This window comes from Larus michahellis, chromosome 1 (genome assembly GCF_964199755.1).
Source record: "Larus michahellis chromosome 1, bLarMic1.1, whole genome shotgun sequence".
In the NCBI taxonomy this organism is placed as follows: domain Eukaryota; kingdom Metazoa; phylum Chordata; class Aves; order Charadriiformes; family Laridae; genus Larus; species Larus michahellis.
In genome coordinates, this window is record NC_133896.1 from 194,301,769 (window position 1) to 194,318,936 (window position 17,168).

At 44.5% G+C, this 17,168-nt stretch overlaps 1 protein-coding gene across 5 annotated transcripts in view; it reads right to left on the reverse strand.

The window, feature by feature from the left end:
* LOC141734749 (complement C4-A-like) overlaps nt 1–9,911 on the reverse strand; it is a 63,036-nt gene extending 53,125 nt beyond the window's left edge. For 2 of the 5 annotated variants that reach the window (XR_012584593.1, XM_074566896.1), the window contains exon 1: nt 9,706–9,911. Coding sequence is in view for 2 of the 5 variants with exons in the window: in XM_074566903.1 (XP_074423004.1) it covers nt 5,503–5,653 (151 nt within the window). In the remaining 3 variants the exon portion in view is untranslated. Of the gene's footprint in view, nt 1–2,878; nt 3,125–5,502; nt 6,935–9,705 lie in introns of those variants that run through there. The other 3 variants (XM_074566903.1, XM_074566905.1, XM_074566899.1) reach the window with 3 other exon arrangements.
* Nucleotides 9,912–17,168: the final 7,257 nt, after the last annotated feature.

A 17,168-nucleotide genomic window follows, 5' to 3' on the forward strand; every position in this document is an offset into this window, starting at 1 on the left:
GTCAATGCCCTTTCCTTGAGGAACACATATGGAGTTCTCCCAGCTGAAAAGTCAACAACTTGCAGAAGACTGCAACACAACCAGCATGGATTTCCTACTCCTGAAGTCACAGGAAAGGCAACTCTGCACTGTGGGGTCACACCAAAATCCCCTGTTGTGCCAGTTTTTATCAGAGGGCAGGAGAGGGGCTTTCCATTGTCCGTTCTGGCTTGTTTGTCAGGGGACTGAGGTCTATTTGCACAGCTATACAAATAGCCATGTATGAACTCACAGTAAGATATTTTCACAGACGTTTTTTTAAAGGGGACCTTGCAAAAGCCTTTTTTTTTTGCTTTCACTTCTTTTTAATTGGATTTGCACGCTTTTGCTTCCTTGTGAAGTATGAATACATATATGAAGATGGGTAGATGTGGTGCTTAGGGACATAGTCTAGTGGTGGTTTTGGCCGTCTTCGGTTAATGGTTGGATTAGATGATCTTAAAGTTTCATTCTAACATAGATGATTCTATGATTCTGTGAGTGTACATAACGGCTATCCATAGCAATATGTTGCATAACCATTTTATGCTTGAATTTAAGGAGGTGTTCTGTCTCTTAATAAAGGCAGTTTTAGTCCAAAATACAAACCAATAACTGTAATTAAATAGGGATTTTTCTCATTGTCTCTTACATACATAGAAGTGCAAGTGTATATATAACCATTTATAGACTTCAAATTCCTTATGCTTTATTTGTCTGTCTCTATGTTTGTATGAAATGATTGTTACACTGGTTGTCTAGTACCACAGATTCTTCAGACTGGCTGGGATTGGGATTTCTAATACAAAGTAAAATATTCCAGTCCAAAGCCACATTAAAACATAACATAATATAATGAAATTAAATGAAATGAATAAAATAAAATGAAATAAAATAACATAAATTATCTTGGTTGAAGGTCTCCAGCACATGCATGAAAGACAGAACACAGAAAACTCACCCTAAAATAATGTGTGCATCTGTTTTTTTTCTGAAGGCAAAGTCCTTTCCTATTTACTCATCAGCCACTTTTCACCAGGTACAATATTGATCCTTCAGCTGACCCCCAGTCCAGTACAGCATGTGGAAAGGACAGTCTGGGATTGATGTATGTGTAAGACAGAACTCAGGGAGACAAATTTGCTTTATTTTGAATATAAACTATCTCCCCTTTCAGTAACTTCATTTGAACTTTGTAGGTTTTCGCAGTGTTTTGAGCGCCAGCAGCAGTGTTTGGTTTTTGTCTTGAAGCGCATCCAAAAGCCTTTTTCCCCTTAATCTGCCTAAATACTAACAAGACCAAACCCTCCTTTCACTTTCCTCTTGCACTTTTTCAACTCTGCCTGGCAGAAGGGTACAAAGGACCGCTTCACAAAGCATATTTTACAAATAAGCGCCACGGTGATATCCTCTTTTCTGGGTTACAGGGAACTGTGACAAACACAAAAGGCAATATTTTACTTCTGACATTTCAGAAAATTAGATTTTAAAATCCTTTTTTAACAGCAGACCATGAAGTGTGGGCCTAATTTCAAAAGTTCCTTTTAACAGCAGCATAACATCTCTTTAGCATGAATACAAATTGAAAATGTAAATTGAAACTATACTTTTTTTTTTACCGTAATCTAGGTTATGAATTAAAAAGTTAATCTAGGCTCTAGTTGCTTTTGCCGTGAAAAATTGTCTTTTTCATCTATATTTTCTTCAAATGTTCTGCATTTAGTGCTCCTAAGTGTATCTGCTGAAAATAAAATAAAATAATTCTATTTAAAAGAGGAAAACCTATATATGCGTGAGCTTTTCTGCTCTCACTGAGGAGTCTGGGTTTTGGGGGGATTAAGCAATGAGCTTTAATTTTTCCTCATGGGTTCCTCCATCATTTTCCCAATGGGTAGGCTCAATTCTGTGATTTTCTTAACATAGCGTCAAAAAAAAAATTAGGCTTTTTTAAAAATGTAAAAAACAGCACTTTTTTTTTTTTAATCAAGCAATAATTGCATTATACTACTGACATAATATTACCCCCTACTGTAATAATGCATCCTGGGTTTTTTGCCAGATACCTTTTTTAGGATATCAGAGCTTTTGACATCTTTAAGAAATGTAGGTCAAATTTAATAAATATACCAATCAATCAGAGCCTTGCTATGAGAAAAAGCCATTGGATGGGTCATGGCCAGGAGAGGAGATGTCTGAGCATGCAGGTGGCTCTCTCACTTCAGGAGAAAGCAAAGAACTGCTGGAAATGAGGAAGAAAACACTGGCCTGGATAACACAAGGCTTTTTTGGTACTGCCATTGCACCCGAACACCCTGACACTCTGTCTGGAGTCTTAGTCTCAAATCCATCCTTGGTGCTTCGTTTGTTGGTTTTTTTCCTTTCAATTTCATTATAAAACCCCAAAACTACCCAATTTTTCTTTGTTACCAACTGTAACAAATACACGTTACCTACAAAATTTGACATATTTCAAATATTTTTGTCTTTCCCAACTTCTCCATTCTTCTGGAATGTAATGAATATAATTGTCTTTTTAGGGGATTTTTTTCTTCTCCTTTTCATGGGAGCAAAAGATAAGAATAAGTTAAAAAAGCAAACAGCATCTTGAACGTATCAGTGGCAAAAGCTAAAATTTTAACTAGCTGAGAAGAAGAATAGCAAAAGTTCTGTGGTTTTGGGAGCATACAATGAAATCAAGGAAAACCAGCCTTCTACGCAGGCAAAATTTAGAGAAGTAATTTATAACCATCAGTGACCCTCATTCTCTGTATTTCCTGACTTGTTAAATCAATGTTTCAGATGATAGAACAATTGTACTAAAAAATACTTCACAAACAAAAGGAGAAAAAAAATCACTTACCATGTAGAACCACAGCCAGCCACGTGCCTATCTGCCACTGGCAGCTTTCTTTCCTTGTTCCGATCTGCAAATTAAATCTAAGGCATTCGCTTCACCCCGTAACTCAGAGAAACATGAGACACAAGAAAGCTTCTCCTTTCCCAAGCCTGGGACAAGGCTCTGCTGTGACCTCCGTTGCACTCGAGCCAAGTTTAGGTCAGGTCCACTGGCAGATCAGAAGCTGTCCTACTTTTTTTGATCCCTTGACTTGAATGCTCAAGGATGAAATTCAAAGAGAAAGGGGAAAAGGAGACAGGATATGAGTGTCAGGAGAGTTTTATTTTTTATTGTAAAGGAGAAGCTGCTTAGTTACACCACGTTTCAGTGTCAGGAGCTGCAGTACCTCCCCAGGCAGCAGGCAGAGCGTCTGCTCTCCTGTTATAGAGGAGTAAAATCTGTATGACTTTTGTAGCAGCTCAGTGGGTCAGTTATTCAGGTAATGTCTGCTGATCTCTGCTTTCTGCAGAAATTTAGCCATGGAGCTCGGACCCTTTGCAGCCATCAGCTTTTTAGGCAGTTATTTGGATAAACATTGTGCCTTTTTGTACTGTCAGGGATAGGTGCCATACCCAGTCTGGACACAGTGGTCGTAGCAGCAATCTTCCCTCTTGCTAATCCAATTTTGCCTCCAGCAAAATAATGCAAAAGAAGACGACTCAGCTGCCCTCTCAGTGGCTTAGGTGCAGAGGGGAATATTGATGCCTTCAGAAGGGGACTGGCTGGAAGTCCCCAGTGCCCTACTGATGGTATGTGGGTCAGACACACTCTGCCCAGATTATATAGTTTACATATTGAACCTACAGAAGAAATGTGACCACAAAGGATGTTTTCATTTATTTAGTCAACACGTCTTGGAATAAGCATGAATCTGCCCTTGCTAATATGTGAGCGCATGTCCTGCTATGTATTTTTATGATGTGGGTCTCATTTTCAGGCCATTCATGCTCGATTTTGACTTGACTCCTGAATGACGAATGTGAATTTTCAGTTTTATTGGGATGCGGTTAAAAAACATCTCCGCACTGTTTTGGTTCAGCCTGTAGTCTCAGCAGTGACCTTGCTGCCATCTCTGACAGAAGCCCAGCCTGCAAACCTGCTGTGAAAGCCAAGGCTGGGGCTGTACCTCGTTGGGGTGGTGGAGCAGAGAGCTTTGGCAGCTGGTGCCACCCACGTCTGGGTATCTCTCTTAGTTTTCCTTCTTCTATGTGGCTGTCACTGGCTTGATGGGGTAGAAGAAATAAATACCCGGTTTGAAAGAGCCAGTGCCCATGTCACTCTAAGCTTCAGATGGAATTCCAGGTTTGAGACCTAATTCCCTCCCTGCTCATGCTGTCCTGGGCTTGGATACTGAATAGTCCTGCACCTGGAGCCCACTGGCCTCTGCCATCCAAATGGTGAGGCAGGTTCCTCCTCAAGGTTATATACAGCATGGGGGTGCCAAGGCTGGCCCCTACCAAACATCTCATTATTGGGCTGTTGTGCTCTGTCTTACAGGTTTTCCCTCATTTCTTGTTGCCACCAGCAGCAGTTTCTTAAGAAAATTTGGGGCTGGCTCCCATTTCACAGGCTTTAACATTTCTACCTGAGCAGTGACAAATACATAAATAAACAGTCATGAGAGTTCCTTAAGAATTGCAATGTGATGTACTGGAATGTTAAATTTCCAAACACCTCCCCTTTCTTTGGTGACTTTAGTAAAGCTTGTTGGCTTCAGTAGGTACACTGCAGGTGTACATTTAAGCAGCAAGCCCAGCTTCAGTTTCTGTGGAGAATATTAACAGCATGTACTTGTACTTTGTTCTATAAATATCTGCCATCGGTTTGCTGCATGCATTCTCCGCTGAGATACCAAAAAGGGTTAACTCACTGTGGCAGCACAAACACCTCTGACCTGGGTCACATGAGGGATGTTACTATACTCTAAGACACAGAATCTTGCAGATAGAATCTACTGAACCTCTCACATCTATATACTACTGCTGCTGTAGCTTGAAGGAAGCTTTGGAACAACTCAGTTTGTGGAAAAAAACCATGTTTTTTCCCACTATCCTACAGTTAGAAAAGGTATATACGAGTGCAGACGGTACCTTTGGCAGTACCACTAAGCTGTTTCACTTCTCTCTGTTCCCCAAGGTGAGAACATACACAGCAACCGGCCCCGACAGGAGAGTCCCCATAGCTGCCAACAGCAGTGGTGCTCTGACATGGCAGAGTTGCGCTCCAGAAAGCCCGAGGAGCCATTGCTGGGCTTTGCAGGGGCCTTTGCAGGGCACTAATTATTCCCCAGAGTGCCCCAGGCCCTTATCCAGGATTTACTGGGGCCCGCTGGAGGCCCCTGCTGCACTCCAGAGATCCCCCCATTCTAACAAATCTAAAAGTCTAAACCAAACCCCTTTTAAGTATAAATTAACTTCTGCAGATATTCTGGAAGGTTATATAAGCTACGTTTATTACTATCTATTGTTTCTGTGGTTTTTATCCCCCAACACCCACATCTAGATCCTCTTCATCTTCCTCCAAAATAGGCGAGAGACAGCAATGATAACAATGAAGATCATTCCAGTTTTTGTTTTCCAGGTCATCACCTGAAGCTTCTTCAACACAATTCAAGGGCATGAATACACTTCTGCCATCCAGCAGCTCTTCCACATACCAACCGTATTCGTCCACCTGTCCAAAGACATAAACATATTGTCCAGCAGTTAGAGGAAGCTCTATGCTGCTGACTGGCACCATCAAAAGGATCGTAGCTATATCGAGCTATGAATGTTCAAAGCTTTCCTGTTTGTGGTCCCAGATCCTTCAGGATGATGGACAGTTTCTCTGCCTCACCTGCGGAGTCCTCCTCTGAAAGAAGGCAGGACCCAAGGCTGTCCTCTGCCCAAGCTGACTTTGAAGGACTCTGAAACTGATTCTCCAGCTCGCTCACCTGGTTTTGAAACAGCTGCATGGCTTCTTGATGTTCCCTTTTTCCGTCTGTCTGAGCACGCTGCAAAAACTTGTCTTGCTTTTCTTTCCTCTGCAGCTCTGCCTTTGTCTCCTCGCCTTCCTTCTCCAGCTGTTGCCACCTTTCTGCCATTTCTCTCAGGGCTTTCAGTTCGCACTCAGCATCTTCCGGTTTGGTTTGAAGACAGCTGATGTCTTGTCTGGCAGAATTTTCCTTCTCTGCCACTTTCCTAAGTTGTCCCTTCAGGTTAACATTTTCAGCTTCAACCTTTTCTGCCCACTGCATCTGCTCACGGAGGTGAGAATTTTCTTCCACCGGTCTGATGTTTTCATCTGCCATCTCCATAAGCTGCACCTTTAACTCCTCATACCTTTGTCTGAGGGTGCTCACATAATATGAGCCCTCTTTGTCTGCATCCATTTGGCTCTGAAGATCCTCAGCCACTTCCTGCGAGGCTTCATTCTCCTTCTGTTCCAGCAATGCTCTGGCAGGCTCTTTCCTTTCTCCAGCGCTTTGCTGAAGCAGGGATTTCATGCCTGGTTCATCAGCGGTGCTTTGGATGGGCAGTGACACTGGAGGACTCGTCAGGTGGTCGATGATCTCCTGCAGTTGCCTCTCCAGGCCTTCAAGGGCATGCTGCAGGTGGGCCTTCTGCTCCAGCAGACGGCTGTGTGCGCTGCCGTGGAGCACCGAGCCATCCCCCGCAGGCCCTGGCACCTAGAGCAGACCATCGGCCGCAGCCTGGCATGACAAACATGTCCCAGGTGACCCACTGGCAGTTCAGAATCAAACACGTGTTATCTTCTGAGGCACCTCTGGTGGGATTTGCTTTGGGATACTGAGAGACGCTCACCTCTTGACATCGCTGTCTCCAAAAACAACTGGTCTAGATACAAGTCCATTTTTCTATCCAGATTTTTGACATACTGCCTAGCAAAAGCAGTGGTGTTCAAGCCATAATTTAAGGGTAAGTTTTTATAAAGTCAGTGCATTCTCAGTTGGCAGAACCGTTGAGAGCTTGTCACGAGCACCTTGCTCTACCCAGCTACGCCAGCCTCATGGCATTAACCCTGGAAGGCAAGATGAAGTGTTTTGTGCTGACCACCACAGTTTGTTGCCAAGAGCAAGGCTTATCTCATTGCATCCTTTCTGAAGTGATTATTGTGGTCAGAAGCCTGACCCCACTCCATGCCTTAGGGACTTTCTGATTTACTGCAACACACTTTTCTCTTCCCACTCCCTGTGAGTCGAGCTTATCTGGGAAAAGAGATATCTTGAAAACATGGGAATCCTATTCTCTGTTCCAGCTAAATTCCACTTACGACTAGAAGGGAGGGGGAAGATTACTTTAAATCATCTTTAAGTTCCCCATATGTCATGGTAGGCAGAGGGCTAGCTTCACTTCTAACAGGAATTAAAGCTCCTTGAGGTATTGTGATACAAGGCCAGCTGTTCAGGAATGCTAACACCTTTCTGGCACACAGGAATAGGCAGAAAGTGTCTTTTTCTTCTCTGTCGTAACCCGTATCTCTGAGGTTAAAAAAAACAGAGAAAAAAATACAACTTCTAAGGATAATTATTTTACTCTAGTTACTTGTTCCTCTTTACAGGCTGCAGATAGCCCTTCTACCACGGAGGTTATAGTCGAAATAAAGGCTGGCTTAATTGTATTTACAGTGCTCTTAAGGAATAAATCACCCTATCGGCAACTCAGATATCTGAAAGTGCCCTCTCTAAGGAGTCAGATAGGCAGGATCCTCTACACTGAGCCGTCCAAGACCATATAAAAGCAAGATAATGTGTATAAGGTACAGAAGAATGCAGCTATGAACTTGGGAAAACACTCCTCAGGCAATGCAGATAAAGAATAAGACATTCCTTTTCTGCAGCCCTGAGAGATGTAACCTGACCACGTCCTTATCTGCCTGCAAAGGCAACCCACAAACATTCAGTGGCTATGTACATCCCCTGCCCTCACTTATGTACTACTCTTCTTCCCTACTAGCTAACACAGAAATATCTCCTGCCTGCATAGTCTTCCCCTGCAAAGTCCTTAGTGAAAAGAAGCTAAGAGCTCTGAACACCTCCCTAGCTTCTTAGAAAGAAGAATGCTACTTGTTAGTGTTCAGAGAAAAGAAAATAAAGCATTTCCCGTACCTCGGAGTTTGGAGAGCCAAACAGAACTTGCCAAAGTTCGAGTTTATCTGTAGTTATAGTGACTCCTTCAATGGCAAGAGGAAATATGGGTAGGAAAATATATGCAGAGGAATCTGCTCATACCCATATTGTGCTTTATTTGGGATAGCAGAAGACTAATATACTGGGATAAATTTGTGGAGGGGTAGTGGTGTAAGAAATGTCCCTTGTGGTTTTTTTGTGGGAAAAGGAATCACCAGGTTAAGAGTCATGAAACACAAAAGCAAAACTTTGGGGCTGGAGCTGTGCTTTGATCTCCCCATCCTACTGCTTTTTTTGGCAGTGTGCAAGCGGGGATGTGGCCTGGCAGAAGCTCTTCAGCATCCCTGCATCAGTGAAAGGAGAGGAGGGAGATTTTCCCAGAGCAGCTCTGAAGGGAAGGGTGTTGGGTGTACTTGTGGACGTGAGGAGCCGAGGATAAGAAGAAAAAATAAGGAGATACAGATCTTTTTCCATTGCACTCGTTAAAGAGAGACTGGATGAAGAATCACTTTCCTCTTCCCTCTTTGCTTTCCAGAAACAGCGGTCGGAGTTGGCCTAATTTCTGGTTTCCTTGGAAACCTTTTATGGAGCATGTTTATTGTAACAGCTTGAGTGCAAATTGTGTAACTAAAGAAAAGCCTGTGAATAAAGTGATTTTGACATTTCAGAGGGATTTAAGAGATATGTGTGTATTAGGTTTATATGTATGTGCGTGTGTCTACATGTATCTGTGCACAGATGCGCACTCATTTTACGGAGGTTTCCAGAGGTTAGTTTTCTCGGAACTGTGCAATAGCTGAACAGAACAGAAGGTGGCACGTTTTCAACATTTTCATGCAGTAAAGGAAATGCAGGAAGGAGCTATATTAAAAGGAAATTAAGAAGGTCATAAACTAAAAGGATACAGAAGGAAGAAGAAGACAGCTAAGCCCAGACCATATCTAATTTGATATACCTGTGCTGTTAATGATTGTATTAACAGTGAAGGCTATTTATTTTCCCCATTTTTGTAATGTAATTCACTGATGGCATGATTTCAGTACACTCTGAAAAATGCCTGGTCAGTTGTGATGCATTTCATTTTCAGTACTTTAATATTTTCTGAAAATTGTAAAATGCAGCTGGGTATCTTCTTGTGTTTTGTTGTTCTTGCCGTTGTTGTTGTTTGGGGTTTTTTTGGTTTGTTTTTGCTTTTTGTTTGTTTGTGTTTTGTTGTTGTTGTTTTTTTTTAATAAAAATCTCACTGTGTGACCAGTTTATCAAGATCTGTATCAGGGAGGTAAACATGGCCCTGACAGTTTCCCTTTAAAATGCAGGTATGTGAGAGATGGCACCAGGTGAAAATGGAGAATGAATTTACATTTCCCAGAAAATTATGAAGCAAAAACTCCAAAGAAATAAATTAGAGATGATAACAGAACTGTTTGTTCTCAAGTCATTAAATGAAGATCTTTCCGAATATTCCACCTGGCTTTCTGAGACTGTTACCACAAACAGGTGCCTTTCAATCTGCAGGCACCCTCTTGGCCTGCCTACTTTTCTTTAAAGCACACATTTATCTCCTTTTTCTTACCTCCCAATCTATTTTAAGCAGCAGTTTCACCTCACACTGTGTGACAGCGGCACGAAAAAGACCCGTTTGCAGCCCATGTTGGTGACTCACCGGGTAGGATGATCCTTGCCTCTTGAGCTCTCCTTTTCACTTTGTTTTAGGAGTAATTGTCCCAGGTTGTTTAATGAGAAGCAGACTGGAAGTTAGGTTTGAGTGCTCCAGAGAGACGGCGAGGGCTGGTCTGAGCTGGACCGAAGTGACCCGGCCTGCCGAGAGTGCCAGGAGCCACTGAGGAGTTAAAGCCCACATCCATGGGCACTCGTGTGGGAATAAAGCGTCACTTTTGTTGGCCCTTTGAGATATCTTGGACTGCGTCCGACAGCAGACGGCTCTTCTTTGTTTAGCAGCCAAATTCCCTCATTCCCTGGGCAGATAATTAGCTTTTGATTTCATACCTTCACCAAACGAAAAGGACTCTCTTAAAACGTCTGGGGACCGGGGAGAGAGGACTCACGTGGCCCAGACGCTGGCAGCATCCCCTCTCTCTGGCCCTTGGAGGCACAAGCTCATTGACTGAGCCTGCTGCCTGCCCCCTGTCTGGGGGCTTTTCCAGGCCCCCAAACTAATAAGTGACCAAAACCAGCTCACAGCAGTCGCAGAAGGGGAGCTGAGAGACCAGCAGCCCAGGAGAGGGGCATAAGGAGAAGCTGATACCATGGCTGTCGTTTTCCAGCCCTCAAGCTGTGGGGGCTCGGGAGGGGGAAATACAGCTACTGCAGCATCTTGACATAAAATGAAAAAAGGAGGCACTGATGCATGGACTTTTGGAGAACTTCTGTCATGTAACTTCTCTTTTTCTCAATACGTTTACTTGCTGCTCTCCAAACACTGCATCCCTATCTCCAAATCTCTGCATCCCTAAGAGAAAGAAATCAGGCAAGGGACGCAGGAGACCTGCATGGTTGAGCGGGGAGCTTCTGAAAAAGCTCAAGTGGAAGAAGGAAGTCTCCAATAAGTGGAAGAAGGGACTGACCCCTTGGGAGGATTACAAGAATGCTGCCAGAGCGTGCAGGGATGAAACAAGGAAAGCCAAGGCCGCCCTGGAATTAAACCTGGCCAGGGATGTCAAGCTCAACAGTAAGGGCTTCTACAAGTATATTGGAAGCAAAAGGAAGACCAGAGAATTTGTGGGCCCACTGTTGAATGAGACAGGAGCCATGGTGACGGAGGATGCGGAGAAGGCGGAGTTACTGAATGCCTTCTTTGCTTTGGTCTTTACTGCTCGGCCCAACCCTCAGGAGTCCCAGGCATTGGGGGAACTAACGGGGAAAGAAGAAGACTTCCCTTGCGTTGAGGAGGATCGAGTGAGGGATCAATTAGATCAATTAGATATTCACAAGTCCATGGGCCCCGATGGGATGCACCCGAGAGTGCTGAGGGAGCTGGCAGAAGTCATTGCTGGTCCGCTCTCCATCATCTTTGAAAGGTCCTGGAGAACAGGCGAGGTGCCTGAGGACTGGAGGAAAGCCAACGTCACTCCAGTCTTCAAAAAAGGCAAGAAGGAGGAGCTGGGGAACTACAGCCCCGTCAGCCTCACCTCCATCCCTGGAAAGATGATGGAACAGCTCATTCTGGGTGTCATCTCAAGGCAAGTGGAGGAAAAGAAAGCTATCGTAAGTAGTCAACATGGATTCACCAAGGGGAAATCATGTCTGACTAATCTGATAGCCTTCTACGATGGCATGACTGGGTGGATAGATGAGGGGAGGGCGGTAGATGTGGTCTACCTTGACTTAAGCAGGGCATTCGACACGGTCTCCCACAGCATCCTTATAGGAAAGCTTAGGAAGAGTGGGTTAGATGAATGGACAGTAGGGTGGATAGAAAACTGGTTGAAAGACAGAGCTCAGAGGGTCGTGATTAGGGGCACAGAGTCTAGTTGGAGGTCAGTGACGAGTGGTGTTCCCCAGGGGTCAGTACTGGCTCCAGTCCTCTTCAATATATTCATCAATGACCTGGATGAGGGGATAGAGCGCACCCTCAGCAAGTTCACTGATGACACAAAGCTGGGAGGGGTGGCTGACACACCAGAAGGCTGTGCCACCATACAGAGAGACCTGGACAGGCTGGAGATCTGGGCAAAGAGGAACCTTATGAAATTCAGTAAGGGCAAGTGTAGGGTGCTGCACCTGGGGAGGAATAACCCCATGCACCAGTACAGGTTGGGTGCTGACCTGCTGGAGAGCAGCTCAGCTGAAAGGGACCTGGGAGTCCTGGTGGACAACAGGATGACCATGAGTCAGCAATGTGCCCTTGTGGCCAAGAAGGCCAATGGCATCCTGGGGTGCATCAAGAATAGTGTGGCCAGCAGGTCGAGGGAGGTCATCCTCCCCCTCTACTCTGCCTTGGTGAGGCCGCACCTGGAGTACTGTGTCCAGTTCTGGGCTCCCCGGTTCAAGAGGGACAGGGAACTGCTGGAGAGGGTGCAGCAGAGAGCTACCAAGATGATTAGGGGACTGGAACACCTCTCTTATGAAGAAAGGCTGAGGGACTTGGGTCTCTTCAGTCTGGAAAAAAGACGGCTGAGGGGGGACCTTATCAACACTTATAAATACTTAAAGGGTGGGTGTCAGGAGGATGGGGCCAGGCTCTTTTCAGTGGTGCCCGGGGACAGGACAAGAGGTAATGGGCACAAACTTGAGCATAGGAAGTTCCACCTCAACATGAGGAGGAACTTCTTTACCCTGAGGGTGGCAGAGCACTGGAACAGGCTGCCCAGAGAGGTGGTGGAGTCTCCGTCTCTGGAGACATTCAAAACCCGCCTGGACGCATTCCTGTGCAGCCTGCTCTAGGTGACCCTGCTCTGGCAGGGGGGTTGGACTAGATGATCTCCAGAGGCCCCTTCCAACCCTATGATTCTATGATTCTGTGATTCTATGAAACAGAAGGTATTTTGCAGGAATGGTGGTGCGGCTCCCTGGCATCCTGCAACAGACCAGGACTGAAAAGCTCAAGCTGGTCCCAGGAGCTGTGACCACTGAAGTCGCCATCTGGAATGCAGTCCTAAATGCCACCCATTTGCTTATTTTGGACTCCAGCAGAGTGTATCAAATCAATCTTCCTGACCCCGAGGGCTGGGAGGTGCATTCTCAGGTTTTGGCTGTGAGTCTGGCTGCTGTGATTCCTTCTGGGCAAATACACCTTGAATTCTGCTTCCCAGCTTGTAACACTTCATCCTTGTAATCTTATCTGAGGAATTACATATAAATAAAAAATTGTATCATCTAATACTAAAATATAAAAACACACATAAAATATGTACTATTTACATACATTGATATCTATGACTTACTATATAAAATGCACATATTATAAATATACGGAAAGTTTATCTTACATGTTACATAATAAAAAGATATAAAATTTATATAATAATAAACACATACTCTTTGTGTGTGTGCACACACGTGCACTTGCTGCCGTCATGCTTTGAAGCCAATCATTTTGTTGGAGAATAAAACTTCTCAGCCACTTCATGAGGAGACTGGGGTAACGCATATTACCACAGCTGACAGCTCCAGATGGGAACTACAGGCAACGCCAAAATGCTGCAAGAATTTTTTTGAATTGTCGGCATCACGCTTACCATTCATAATGATGTTACGGATGTCAAATGCACGGTTCCTGAGGAAACTGAAATTTCCTGGGGGAGAAATATCTCCCCAGCACCTTCATTTTGAGAGCCAAATTGGGAAGGGAAATCCAAGCTGCAGTGCACCAAGCCAAAAGAGCTCAGACAGAAGCTGTTATTGATGGTCCTGTTCTGAGCGCAGTGTTGCAGGTGGGAAAATCACCACAGCTGAGGAAATAGTAATAAATGGGTGCAGCGACTGCTGCAGGAGGTGTGTGCACAAACCTCTTCAGGCTAACGTCTGATAACAGAAGGTGAATTTCCTGGACGAGCTGTCTAGCTATACAACTAACGCAGAAAAAACCCGTCAGGAAGAGAAAACTGTTTCTGAATTGTCCACATTTAACCTGGCTACATGAAAGCAAGAAGCAGGTTCTGCCTCTGAAACTCATCTTTTTTGAGATGCCACTTGGGTTAAAAACATTTAAGTTAGCAAAGAAACAATTGCAGCCACCCACCCCTCCTGCAGGCGGGTTTAGGTGCCAGTGCACAGCCTGCTGGGCTGAGAATCTCTGCCGACCCACCAAGCTTTTCCCATAACCGAACACGGCATGTCGACTCTTAATCAGCAGTGAGAATTGCGCTCCTCTGGCACTTCTGTTCAGCCACTCTGAGGTGTCTGTGCCCCTCATGATACAGTCCACAAATGTGGTTTTTTTTTTGACCTTGTTACTACAGTTCATCTAAATTAGGATCTGAGTGGCATTTAGGTGAAGTGAACACAGTCTGCTGAGACTTTTGCCTCTGAAGTCTTGGAAGACGTGACATAAATGAGCGCATCCCCTGTGTGGCATGGTGAGTTAGTGGTTGACATTACAACCTGAGATGGAAGAAGCCTCCTGGGGTACAGAAGATCCCAGAGGATGCCTCTGCTGGACTCCACGCTCTGGTGCATTATTGAGGGCATCATGTGGCACCTCTGCGAAGTCCTGGGAACATGAAAGTTGCTGCACGTGTGATGCATGGGCAGCTGCTGGTGCCCACGAAGCCATTACAAATCTCTCTCCAGCTGATGCTCTTTGAGAGTGGATACAAATCTTTCCTTTCCTCCTACTGGGAGAGGGTGTTTCAAGACCCTGACAATGGGAGGCCAGGAATCCTGTCTCTGGGAGACTGTGTAAGGCACATGGCTGATGAGGCAGGCGGTCTGTGGCACTGTTGTGTGATGCTGCCATGAGATGTGGGCATAGGAGGACACCTCGTATGAAGTCAGCCTCCTGATATATCAACATCATTTTGTCCCCAAAGACAAACAGAGGCTTCTGTTGTTCTGAACGAAGAGCCAGATCCTACTCCAGCCTCTGTTTCACAGACTTGACAATACTGGGGACCAGTCCCTGTGGGGCACAGCGCAGCTGGCTGTATTGAAATCCAAGTCTCCCGCCAAGAAATGGAAGAGAAGTCCAGCCACATCCCCATGAGATACTAGTACTTAAAGAATTTGGTATTTATGTTTCTTTCTTGCCAGGATCATTTTGGTGCCATTAGAAACATAAGAAAAAAATGCATCAGTGAAAGAGACACTCGATAGCCCAAGAAATATTAACTTTTTGTTAAAAACAGCAGAGAATAAATGGAGCATGTTTATAAGGTAAATAAAATAATCAAGAGTATCTTTTACCTCTGTGCCCACTTTCCCCTCTCCAGATGCTTTACCTCATTCTGTCCAGATCACTTGCCTGCACAGGGTGTGGGCCAGGAAAAGGCTATTGACTCAGGCTACCGTTTTAAGCAATCCTCAGCAGCACCAGGCAGCTGTGAGCTGCAGGTAAACCAGCTGCCAGAGACCCAGGGTGCTGACAAATTAGAAATTTCGCTGCCTCTTACCCCAAGAAAAAAAACCCACCACTTTATGTGTTTTGTACTTTATATTATCAATTCCAAGAGTGTAACTGGCAGCTCATTGTACAACTGTTAGGGCACGAGAGTGGCTCTTCTGGGTTGGGCGATCCACCGCTGGCAGTGCAGTAGTGGAGCTGGAGGGAAGAGAAAGGCAAGCGAAGACAAACAGCTTGATCCTTCTCCCGAATTCTCACAACTTTTTCTCGTCCAGGCTTTCAGAACTAGCTGTTGAAACAATAGCTGATGTCAATGGACTTTTCTTCCATTAATTTAACTTCTTTTTTAGTTTGGGATACACATCTTCTTTCAGTAATGAGTCTTGAAATTTTAATTTTGGGTCGTATGACTAAGTATTGCCTACTTTGCTTCATCCTTGTAGCCAGCAAATTTTTTGGGGTGGAACCTCTCTAAAATATTACATGAAATAGTGAATCATTGCTCCCTACTCACTGTCTCTGTAACATTCAGGATTTAATGCACCTCTATAACACTCTCCCTTGGGTATTACCTTCTGAGGGTGAAGAGTGGAAGAGAATCTTATCTAGCTAATCTCTACTTATGGGGGAGACATTCTTTACCTTTTACAAGTCTTTTTGTCATTTGCTGTCTCATTTAGTTCCATTACGTATTTCCTTGGAAGTGAATGCAAGAGGGAGGAAAGCAGAAATTCTATTATTAAAGAGGTGGATACATCATGCACTTATCCAGAATGCCTCCTCTTGTCTTCCATGGTAACCGAGTTAGAGGTTTTGCTACAAAAATGGTCAAAAAGACACTACAGACGACAATTGTTACACCTGATCTTCCAGTTGCACCAGTTTACCTGGAGCACTTCAACTAGTGCAGCTGCAGATTCGTGCTTTACATGTAAAGTTACACTCGGGAAAACACGCATCATGAAAATGCAAGTAAGAGGAGACAGCAGGAATCCAGCGCACACTTCAGCATTGGCCATGAAATGAAACAGATGCATCCTTTAAGCATCTTCCAGCTGTTCCCTTCATTTTTACTGGAAGTCAAAGTTAATTAACAAAGCAACAGCAGTGCAAGGTAAATTCTGAATGGATCATGTCTTGAGACAAATAATAAGAAAACCAAAACTCAAACAGCCAATCACTTGAGAGTAATTTACTGAACAGCTTTCAAAGCTAAAGCACTCTGTGGTGGGAGCAGAATTCTTTCAGGGTAGGAGCTGAGTCTTTCAAAAGACAGTGAGGATGCATTAAAAACCCCTGACTCCTATAAATGCTGAAAGGTAACCATGCTTGGGCTGTGAAGAGAAAGTCATCCTGGACCCGCTGGTGTCCAAGTCACCTTAGTAGTATCAGAATTCTACTAAGTGCCAAAACAAATGTGGACATTATAGCAGCCTTCCACTACCTAGAGGGGGCTTACAGGAGAGATGGGGAGGGATTCTTTATCAGGGAGTGTAGTGATAGGATGCGGGGTAATAGTTTCAAACTGAAGGAGGGTAGATCCAGATTGGATATTAGGAAGAAATTCTTTACTGTGAGGGTGGTGAGACACTGGAACAGGTTGCCCAGGGAAGCTGTGGATGCCCCATCCCTGGAAGTGTTCAAGGCCAGGCTGGATGAGGCTTTGAGCAGCCTGGTCTAGTGGGAGGTGTCCCTGCCCATGGCAGGGGGGTTGGAACTAGATGATCTTTAAGGTCCCTTCCAACCCGAACCATTCTATGATTCTATGATTTGGCCACTGTGGTCCATCTCGGAGTGGGAAATTAGTGCCCTTTGATTTATTGATGGTGCTATAGTCCTGTGACCAGAGTATTTATTCATTTACATCATATATAGCTATTTATAGCAGAGCAGGGCAGAAACCCTTCCAATCTGATTTGCCCTGGCAGAAATCACAACACAGAGCTCATAGATATGACATTGGATGGCTCAGCTCAGTCTGAGGAACTGCTAAGGGTATAATCCCCAGGAGCAAGTTTAGGTAGCAGGCGGTAACAGACGTAGCAATGCAGGAATCCCTGCCTTGCTAGTTTATCCCTCCTTACAGCACTTAGTAAATATACTGT